The sequence below is a fragment of the Crotalus tigris genome, unplaced genomic scaffold (assembly GCF_016545835.1).
Source record: "Crotalus tigris isolate CLP2741 ecotype Arizona unplaced genomic scaffold, ASM1654583v1 scf7180000020032.448945, whole genome shotgun sequence".
NCBI lineage: Eukaryota > Metazoa > Chordata > Lepidosauria > Squamata > Viperidae > Crotalus > Crotalus tigris.
Window position 1 is genome coordinate 116,067 of NW_024097827.1, and position 11,171 is coordinate 127,237.

Consider the following 11,171-nt stretch of genomic DNA (forward strand, 5'->3'; position numbering starts at 1 on the left):
TGCAGGATAATACAGGGCTAAGTGTAAAGGACATGAAGCTCTAAGTAAAAGGAGCAGAATCCTAGTTCTTAAATGTGAGGGTTAAATAAAAAAAACCTGTGGCAATAGTATTACTGGAAAAAGTGGACAGTTAAATAACATGTGGAAAAGGAAACTTGTTAGTTTATTAAATATTGTTCCTTTTCACTTAGAGCTACATCATTATCACTTGTATTATTAGGCAAATAAGTAGATTAGTTGTATATATTAGATTTAATACATTATAATTGTATATTTTGTTTAATAAACCATTTAATGAAAGTGAAGGAAAGCATTCAGTCGCTTGATCTGTGGTTTGTACCATAATGTAATTGGAATTGTCTCACAAGTAGATATGCTAGCAAGATAAGATTCAGAAACCATCTGAACAGCCAGAATGTAAAAATGCAACAAACAAACAAGTACTTAACTCATGAAGAAGAAAACCTGAGGCACAAGGGGCAGAAATAAGAGATAGTAAGAAATCTAAAACAGGAAAAGCAAAGTCAGCATTTCAAAGAAGAAAAGATACAATTACTTTGCAGAACAAGCAATCAATAGTCAAAAAAGATACAGAATTAAGATCTTGGTCAGCAAGAAGGATATACAATAATTAAACATAGGATAACAAAGTTAAATGAAAAAGAATAAGAGACAATTCAAAAATGAGAATACTATTCAGAAATGCCAATAAATCGAGATAAAAGAAAAATATGAAGTCCTTTTTGTAAGATTAAAGAAATTATAAGAAAATTTTCAACTAAGGTGGTCACAGAAGATAGAAAATGGAGGCATGTGTAGTTAAAAGAAAGATGGAAAAACTACTGAAACTCTTTAGGGCAGGAATATAGAATCACATGTAGTGGGAATATATTCAAGAATTCTACTTGAAATTGAAGTATGCAGGTCATGAAACAGATAATGTGCTAAGAGTCTGATTCAGTAATGTGGAGCAAGACTACAGGTAATCCTCGCGTAACGAATGTAGCCTGCCCATTCCATTTGTAACTCTAGGATTTATAGGAGTGAATGATGTATCTTGAACGCGGTCACTCCCTGCTTTCACCCATGCATTTACTAATCGAATGTGTGGTTTGTTAAGTACACATGGGGTTTCCCAGGGTGGGGAAGGCCATGAGGGGCCTATTGATGGAACAGGCCACTTGCTTTAGCCCACCCAAGACCTCCCCCGACCCATTGAGATACCTCATGCTCCCCACAATTTCTTCCCCCCATCCTGCCACGTCGGGTCACTTACCTTGCAAAGATCTAAAGAGCGGTCTCCTCTCCAGTCTCTCTGCCACACAAGATCACGGCACCCAGAACCTTTCACTCTTGGTTCAAAATATTTGCAAGCTGACAGGAGGCTTTGGGTCACTGAAAACACTACCCCAAAGCATCCAGCTTGCAAACAGTTTAGGTGCCGAGACTGGAAGCTCCTGAGGGGGTGTGATATTATGTGACTTCAGGCTTCCAGTCGCCATGCAAAATGTCCTTGAGGAAAGGCCTTTGCCACTAGAAACGGAGGCTGGGAGTGACCCCCGCATCAATCTGGGGCTCCATTTTCGTCGGCAAAGGCTTTTTGCAAAGATGGCAAAAGGTTTTGCAAATGGAGGGAAGGCTTCGGTATTTCAGGCTTTCCCTCCATTTGCAAAGACTTTTGCCGTAGATCCAAGCCTCCATTTGCAAACAGAGACTTAAAGTACCGTGAGATCACACGAGATCAGTAGCATGAGATCTCATGTTACTGATCTTGCATGATCTTGTGGTACTTTAGGCATCCATTCTCTGCAAACGCACTGAAGGCCTGAAGCAGTGAAACAGGCCAAGAAACGAAGACTTTTTAGATCTTCACAAGATGAGTATCCACAAGCCTAGTGCCTATGAAGACTTGGTGTGTGTGTGTGGGGGGGGGGAGTGAATAGCCAGGGTGAACGTTGCAGTGCTTCTGCAGTCATTCGTAAGGGTGAGTGATTGCCGCGGTGCTGCAACATTTGTAATTTTGGGACTTGTTTGTAAACACTAGGGGGCACTTATTGCATAACTTCAAATGTTCGCTAAGGGAATGTTCATAACTCAGGGATTACCTTTATGTGGCTTAGAGACTTATATACCTCTATCAGCTAAAGCAGTGGTTCTCAACCTTTTTAATGCCGTGACCCCCAACCGGTCGTAAGTCAAGGACTACTCAACCGGTTGTAAGTCGAGGACTACTCAACTGGTACAGCACCATTTGCAGAATTGGACTTTTGGCGGGTTCAGCAGGGCAGAGACAGCCTGGACAATTCCTATTGGCTTTTGAAAGCCGATAGAATTAGACTCTATTCAAGAGAGTCTATTCTATTGGCTTTCAAAAGCCAATAGAATAAAAGGGAGTAGCACAGCTAAGGAAAAGGGGGAAAAAAATGGCGGACTGCATTGTTTGGCGACCCCCGTGAAATGGTCGTTCGACCCCAAATGGGGTCCCAACCCACAGGTTGAGAACCACTGAGCTAAAGAATAAAGCTGTTACAGGGAGACAGAATGCCAAATGATTAAATCAGATTTGTGGAAAGACAGGGGGACAGGAGAACAAACAGCTTTTATATAAACTGGATAATGAAGAGTAAAAAACAGAAGAAATTTATCCTTGCTTCATTACTGAGGAAAGCCTTTCACTATGTAAATCATGCAGAATGTAGAAGGTGTTAAGGCTAATGGTGTGCCAGAATACCTGATTACTTTTCTGAGAAATTGTAAGTATGATCAAGAAGCTTCTTTAAGAATTACATTTGGTGAAACAGAGTGATTTGGAATAGGAAAATGAGCGACAAAAGGATATATATTCTCCCTTGCATTTAATTTATACAACCAATGTGTTTTAAGAATTGCAGATTCCAGGGTTTTAAGATTGGAATAAGCACTGGAAATTAAAATACTAATGTTTTGAGAAATTCTTACAACACCACTTTATCAGCCAAAGATAAAGAATTATAATTATTGTGCATGTTAAAATGGAAAATTAAAAATACAAATTAATATTAAATATTAAGACAACCAAAATAACATCTACCTGTATGACAATGAAGAAGTGAAGGCTTGATAGTTTTGTTTTCTTGAAGTAAATATTACTCTAGATCAGTGTTTCTTAAAGGGTGATCCTAGGACCCCTACTATACCTCAAGATCCTCTCAGGTTTGCAAAATATTTATCAGGCTATGTTGAAAAATAATCCAATATTAAAATCCCATCAAGCAAGATTGAGAAGTGATAGTGGTATCAAAAGTTCAACTTTAATTTTTAATAGAATAAATAATGATAAACATAATCCATACAAACAAAAACTCTTTTGGCTCCTCCATAATCTTTTAAAAGTGGGAAGGGGTACTTTGAGGGGGAAAATAGTTTAAGAAACACTGCTCTAAATAAAAATGGACAATGTGCTGGAAAAATAAAAAGGAGGATTATTCCTAGGAAGAAAGAAATTATAGGAAGAAATGAAAAATTAAACAGAATAGTTAAAATACTATTTTAACTTTTTTCTTTTCGGTGGCATTGTATAACTCTGAAGATTGAACACATGGAAAAACTGAGGTATAGTCCTTTGAGTTTAAAATTTGGGGAATGTTACTAAAACATCGACCATTCCTGTCCAAATAAAGGCTGATTGTTCCCTTAAGACAATGAACAGCAAACAAAAATTCACATACTATGTTTTCAGCATGTGATACAAGAGGGAAAAGGGATAGAAAAAATATGGTATTTGATCAGGATGAAGAAAATAAGGTAACAAGAAGTTGATTAGATGGACTCAAGGAGACTACTGAGCTTTTACTAAAAAGTGAACTGAAGTTGAACTTGTTTCAGTAGCATCTAACTTAGATGTAATGTAATTATTTAGTGACCACCATTGGAACTGGCAACTCAGTAGTTAAGCAAAGTAGGTGCTAAATGAAACTGAGATTGAGCATATAATCTTACTTCAGTTTTCCTCTGCTTTATAGATATATGAAGATTGTAAATGCAAGAACTGGTCATAAACTTACTTTTTCCCCACTGTTGTGACTATGAACAATTGCTAAATGAGGTCTACCTGTATTGTAGATTTTATAAAATACTAATTTTATAGAAGAACCTCAGTGGAAAATGTGCAGCATAATCTTATAAAAACAAACAAATCACGATTTATACCCTGTGTTTCCACAATTGCTAGGACTAAAACACATAAATACATTCATATAGCAAAATCAGTAAAAGCAAATTTGTGAAAGGGAATAACCTTAGATTCATGCTATCTAAACCATCAATGCAAGTCAGGGTGAAAACTGCAAAAGTAATTCTTGATTCATTTCAATGGGGCATGTATTTAACCATACCTATAAGCTATGGTCTGATGGTTTGAATATGTACACAGATTTCCACAGGCCTAGGGAATTTGTATATATATCATTCAGCATATGTGAAAGAGACGATTATTTAAGCTTAGAGAATGCAGTTTCACCCAAAGGGTGTGTGTTTTTGTGTGTATGTGTATGTACTTCATATATAAAAAGTGCTTTAGATATTGCTGGAGATTTATTATAGTTGTTATTAGTTTGCTGTCTAAATTATTTACTCCAGGCAAGAAATGTAGTTGCCAATACAGGTATAAAGCCACAATAATAAAATCTTGCAATGATTTCTTGTGCTTGCTCCAATTATTCCTTGTGTAAAACAAATATTTCTCATGTTCTTATTCATGCATTCAGAATAACATATATTTTAGAAAAGCATATATAATATTTGCTGCAGAAACAAGCTTATGCACTATTTTGTACTAAACCATGATTCTATCATACTTAGCCTCACACAAGTAATGTTCATTTACCCTTCATTTTAATATAATAAAACATTAAAATAATGAATTCCCTTTGCTTCTGAACATGCTCTTGGATTAATAATAATTATAGTGCCACTGATGGACAATGCTGCTGAAAGCATAATTAAGGCAAGAAAAAATTATTGAAAATATTCTATTATTGTGAGTATACTAAAAAGCAAATGAGACTAATTATACACTTAATTAATTTCTGGGAGGTTGAAATTCTAAATATATTCAGTTATCACAGAATATATACTATCAAACTTTTAAGGCTTATTTCTGAGTAGAACTATATAGAGCTGGGCTGTTAGGGTAAATATTGCCTCTTTGTAAATTTTTTGTATACATAAAGGAATTCAGATGTTAGAATTAGAATTAAAACAAAAGTTTGTTGTTAAAAAGCCATTCTGCTGATACTTCAACTCACATAAACTATATTTGGTAAAGATTGTATACTGACAAGGTGCACGGCCCACCCATTCTCCGATTACAGAAAGTTCCTGTTATCACCTACAGTTGATATTCTACAGTTATGTTAGGTACTCTCCTGGATACCATATATCCTTCTTGCAGTATAATTCTATAGTTTCAGATCAATATTCTCAATTTTCTATAACAAGGGCATAATTTCATAGTATGACTAATTCTAAGTTTTCTGCAGCATTTTTTCTTCACCTTCTTGGGTTGTCTGCAACTCTTACAGATATTTGGTTCTGCCAAGGGAATATTTAATTCTGAAATGCCAAATGACTATAATAATATAAATTAAGACTATATAGAAATGGTTATCAACAGAGGTAAGGCATCTTTAACATCAGCATCTTTTAGTCATCCCAATCACCTCTCAATTTTTCAAAGGAATGAACAGAATGTTTTTGCATATAAATCTCTAAGTTTTCAATCATAAATAATTTTAAGGTATCATTGATAAATAAAACTCTTTCATAGGTTTTAAAAAAACACTTAGTGGATCCTTGTGCCTATGAGACTACTCGATAATTACACATTTGAAAGGAAGTATATTGGAAAAATGTCATGATGCTAGAGAATGCCTTTTTTGTGTAAGTAACCATCTTGCATTTTATATATTATCTTATAAACATTCTACATTACTTATTCATGTTGCTCATAAGATGTGCGCGTACTTCCTATTCTCCCACTTCCCCTCTTGGCATTACTGTAAACATCACTTTATCCACGGCATGCCAATAAAAGACTTTACTGTTTTTCAGAAGCAATCACATGCATTAAAGTTCAGATCACCAGCTACAGTTGGACTTTACACCTGAAAGCAAAGTCATCCATAATTTATTCTTGTTGAATGATAATTTGGCTGGTGCATGAAATGGGAGGTCTTTGCTAAAAGAAAACGTTGCAAGATTTACGGGTCTCCCCCTTCAGATCCTTGTTCCTGAATGACCTGAGTTATGTGGCTTATTGCTGTCTCTTTTTCTTCTGTATCATCTTCTGAGCTTACAAGCTGGTTTTCGCTGAGCTTATTGCTCTCGTGGGTGTTGTGGTAGCTTGCACTTCCAAGACGAGTTGATGCAACAACAGCTTTCACTGCAGCCTGTTTTTTTTTTTTTTAAGAAAAAAGAGAAATCTTATTTTTTGACATGTATGATATAGCTTGGTTGCACTGAATGTAAGGTAGTTCATTCACATATATCAAAAAAATATGATTTAGCTTAATGAAGCTAAATCATAGATTTTTTCATACATAACATGTGATAAAGTCTAGGTTTACATTCTAAATAAGTTATGCTCAAACTTTATTAACTGACATGGTTTAACAAAACAATGAATTTTATTCACATTTCCTGTACTCATATATAGAAGAATTCTGTAATGTTGTTGTTTAAAAATCTTAAGAAAATACAAAGCACAAAATGTATATATAAGGGAATGGTACATGCAGATATGCACATGCACATTTGAGTAAAGTTATTTAAAATGCACTAGGTGACTAGGAGAATGTATGCATTTTCTTGCATGTTGTTTCCACTAAGCAAACTGATACAAACAAGACTAAAATATAGAGCCAGAAAAATGAAAAAAATTAGCAAACCAAAAAGTTATGCCAAAACCTACAACCAATGCAATGCATACCTAGTTTTGCAATGACATCATAATAAAATAATCCTGATGGAATAAGGCAGAATTTTTCATCCTTTTTTTAAATATACATTTTATTGGTTTTTTTAATTTTAACATCAAAGTGCTCAGGAAAACACAGTGGTGAAAGGGTAATCAATCATAACAAAACAAGTCATATATATATATATATATATATATATATATATATATATATATATATATATATATATATATATATATAAAACTAAAATTAATACCTTAAAAAAAATTTCCCCCTCTATTTCCTCACATAATATAGCAAATTTAGTTTAATTTATTTCTTCTTAAAATTCAATCCATCCACAGAATCATCCCTACTATTCTATCTACATAAATCACTCCTGCTTTTAAGCTCCACTAATTTCAATTAAAATATTCCAATTGATCTTAAACAAACATATTAATAAAATTTTGGGTATCCCTTCTAAACACATAATATTCCAAGAATAACATTCTAATATTTTCACATATATTCCATCTCTTAATTTGATACATCACTAATTAATACTCTTCTCTTATCATAGATCTCTCTAATTCTTCTGCTATTACAAAATAGTTTTCTATATAAACAGATAAAAAAAACAAAAAAGAATCATTTCGACCTGTTAAGTAAAATTTAACTCTCAACCAAATTAAGTATCGTATCTAAGACAGACATATTATTACACCAATTATTATCTTACTGCTTTCATTTACTCAATTAGATTGTCCAATCAGTCCAAATTTCTAAAGCTTTTTTGACCCAATAATTAAAATTTTAAATCACATTTTTAAATCTAACTCTGGCTTTTTTTCTATACCAAGCTGGTTTCCGTACTGTCGCTTCTATGTCATCAAATCTCAATATTTGAGTACTAATGTTTATCAACAAATCAATCTGATCAAAATTCTCTTCCCCTTTTTCCAGTATCATATACACAGTATAGTCCATTTTATTCCATATTATAATTTCAGCTTGCTTATTCAGGTTGTCATAACTTTCAATCGATCGCGTCTGGCTGTTAATTCCTGTTAATTTTGGCAATGGGAGAACTTCATTTATAGTCATTTTTTGATCTTCAAAGTACTCCATTTGTAGATAGACTTGTGAAATATCCTCCTCTGTAGTAGTTAGTTGATTTATAGAGTAGTTATTTAAGATCTCAATCTGGGATTTTGGGTCCAGAATTTTTCCAAAGTTCAATTGATCAGTGAGTTCCTTCCATCTCAAATTGTGTACACTATTGCATATAAGCTTCTTCTTGGCCTGTAGATTAGTCTTTTAAAATTTGGGGCTCAGCTTGTGATTCTAGGTCTTTAGTTTTTCTCCATGACTTCATCTCCTCTGTCACTTCCAATATTTTTTCCAGTATCAGCTCATAATCCAGTCCAGAATTCAATTGATCAGTAACTTCTTCTTCCATCTCACATTGTGTATACTGTTGCATATAGGCTTCTTCTTGGCCTACAGGTTGATCTTTTAAAGTTTGAGGCTCAGCTTGTGGTTTTGCAAAATAACCTTTTGTTTTTCTCCATAACTTCATCTCCTCTGTCATTTCCAATATTTTTTCCAATATCAGCTCATAGTCAAGCTGTGGGTAAAAGTCTTCTATTTCCATAGTAAAAGAATCTTTTAAAGTTTTTGTGGAAACTATATTTATTAAGAGTCCATATACATCCGCCTCCACAATTTTTAAATCAAAAACACAAACCACAGCTGTTTCCAAGCCTTTATCTTTTCTTCTTATTAATTCCTGAAGTAGTGTTCTCCAAACACTATTTTCGCCACAAGATCTCCTCAGTAAGCTATAGAAAGGTTTTTTTTTTTTTTTAGCACATTAAAAGCCTTTATCTCATTAAGAATGACAATGTAAGAGACAGGAAAAAACAAATATCTTCAGTATAGTAAGTAAAATAATGCTCTAAATTAGAAATCTTTCCAGGGATGCCCAATATCCAAAAGGTTCGAAATATAACGAGTACTATTTCTATAGTTGGCTTAAAGTATTATTATTTTTTTTTTCCCCAAACAGACAGAAGCTGCTTTCTTAAAACAGGGAAGTCATCCAAAAAGCAAGCTCTTTGCAGGAAAACTAGTTCAGAATGGAGAAAGGGAGGAAAGGTCTCACCCAGATTCACCACGGTGGTTCTTTATGCTTAGATGATTTTCTGACTTCAGCTGGCACAGCGAAGTGATCGGCCATTTTACTGACCGATCTTCTTCTCCATCGGCCCTACGGAGTTAGCTCAGACGGTAGGGGGAGCCGCCGCTCCACCTCAGCCGATAAAAAGCCTCCTTGACGGTGATCACCCCTCCAGGGCGATTTAAGACCTGCATAAGAGTCTACCAGTAGAGAGAAAGGCAGCCATCGAAGAGCGACAGCTCTTCATGTGGCTGAAACTGCCTGATCCAGAAGCGGAAGTCCAGAATTTTTCATCCTTGATGTGCTTCTGATATAGCAATAGCATTTAGATTTACATACCACCCCATAGCACTTTACAGCATTCTCTGAGTGGTTTACAGTATAAGCATATTGTAAAGCAGGGGTCCCCAGCCCCCACTGCGGCCCACTATTGGGCTATGGCCTATTCAGAATTGGGCTGTGTGAGTGGCTGGCTGGAGTACACATGCACGTGCGAAGCTCAACTTCCACAAGTGGTGGGCCGGTGGGCACTTGCTTGCATGTGCACCAACCTGCCACTCACACAAGGGCTGCATGAACATGTGTGCCAGCCTGCCAGTCACACAAGCAAAAGGCTGCATGCACATGCATGCCAGCCTGCCACTTGTGCAGACCAGTCCCCCTCCCAGCCAGGCCACCAAGCTGTAAAGGTTGGGGACTGCTGTTGTAAAGCATATTTGTATATTGCCCCCAACAATCTGGGTCCTCATTTTACCAACCTTGGAAGGATGGAAGGCTGAGTTAACCTTGAATTATGCCATTTAGGGAATGAGTTGCAACGTATCTACAGGGCATCAGGATAGAGAAATAAGGGTCAGTTAATCGTAACTCAAAATTTTTAGAGCTTATTGTAATCAGAATAGGTGATTGGAGGGCAATTCTTACTGTCTCTCCACTTTAAATTGTGCAGAATGGGTGTAATTTAGGACTTTTGGGGCAGCTTGCAAAGTAATAGGGTCTCTTTTGACATCTCTAATATGACCCAGCATATTGTACTTTCAAGTTTATCCTTACTGAGGTACCATTGAAAAAATCTCCCTCTGCCTTAATTTTATTTTACATTGAGCATTTACTGAGATCATAAAAAGGGATTGCCCCAATCTGTAATTCTGCCTGAGCAGAAACTTTCTGTATTCCACTATATATTATAATGAAATGATTTCATAGACTTACAGAACGCAAAGATTGAATGGAAATAATTGAGTGTACCCCTTAGGCTAAGTCAGGAATCCATTAATACAGCATTCCTGATAGAAAGTATCTAGTTTCTGTTTAAACACATGCAGTAAAGACAAATTCACTTTCTCCCAAAGAAATATGTTACCATTTTTATCTAATGTCTAATTTAAATGTAGATCCTTGTAATTTAGGACCATTGATCCCTGAGCTGTCTTTTGGAACAACTTTGAAAAATCAGCCCTATTTTTAATATGAGTGCTCTTCAAGTACTTGAAGAAAGTTATTATGTTTCTCTGCTATCTCCTCCAGAGTAAACATATCCAGTACCTTTAATCATTCCTTGTAAATGTTTCCTTCCAAGACCCTTACCTGTTTTATTTAGGACATGCTCCTGTTTATCAAATTCCTAAAATGAGGCATTTAGAATTGGATCTAATATTTTACATGTAGTCTAACTAGTGCAGAATAGAAAGGAATGATGCCTTCTGTTTTGACATACTTCTACTGTATAAGTGCTGCATCACACTGCTAACTGTGCAGATCACCCTCCCCCCAGATATATACCTTCAGTTTACGTCGAGCATTGAATTCTTGGAGTTTCTTTTGAGCTGTATCCATATGAATAAAATTGGCTGCCTTTCCTGTGACCCAAGGATGCTGTAAAGCTTGGAAAGTAGTAAGGCGTTTTTTGGGGTCAAGCACAATTAGCTTCCTAACCTGCATAATATCAAAAATATAAAGTTAACAAAAACCATTCAATTCCTTGAATATTTATTTTATGTTTCCATAGGCCCTAATCTAAGGAATGATGTATTCAGCACATCTTATGCATCAAT

General features: G+C 35.4%; 1 protein-coding gene across 7 annotated transcripts in view; it reads right to left on the reverse strand.

Annotated features, from left to right (window-relative positions):
* Positions 1-2,402: 2,402 nt before the first annotated feature.
* CAMK4 (calcium/calmodulin dependent protein kinase IV) overlaps positions 2,403-11,171 on the reverse strand; it is a 72,040-nt gene continuing 63,271 nt past the window's right edge. For all 7 annotated transcript variants that reach the window (XM_039365317.1, XM_039365318.1, XM_039365319.1 and 4 more), the window contains 2 exons: positions 10,900-11,052; positions 2,403-6,428 (listed from right to left, as the gene is read on the reverse strand). In XM_039365317.1, coding sequence (XP_039221251.1) covers positions 6,240-6,428; positions 10,900-11,052 — 342 coding nt within the window. In that variant the 3' untranslated portion in view covers positions 2,403-6,239. The remainder of the gene's footprint in view (positions 6,429-10,899; positions 11,053-11,171) is intronic.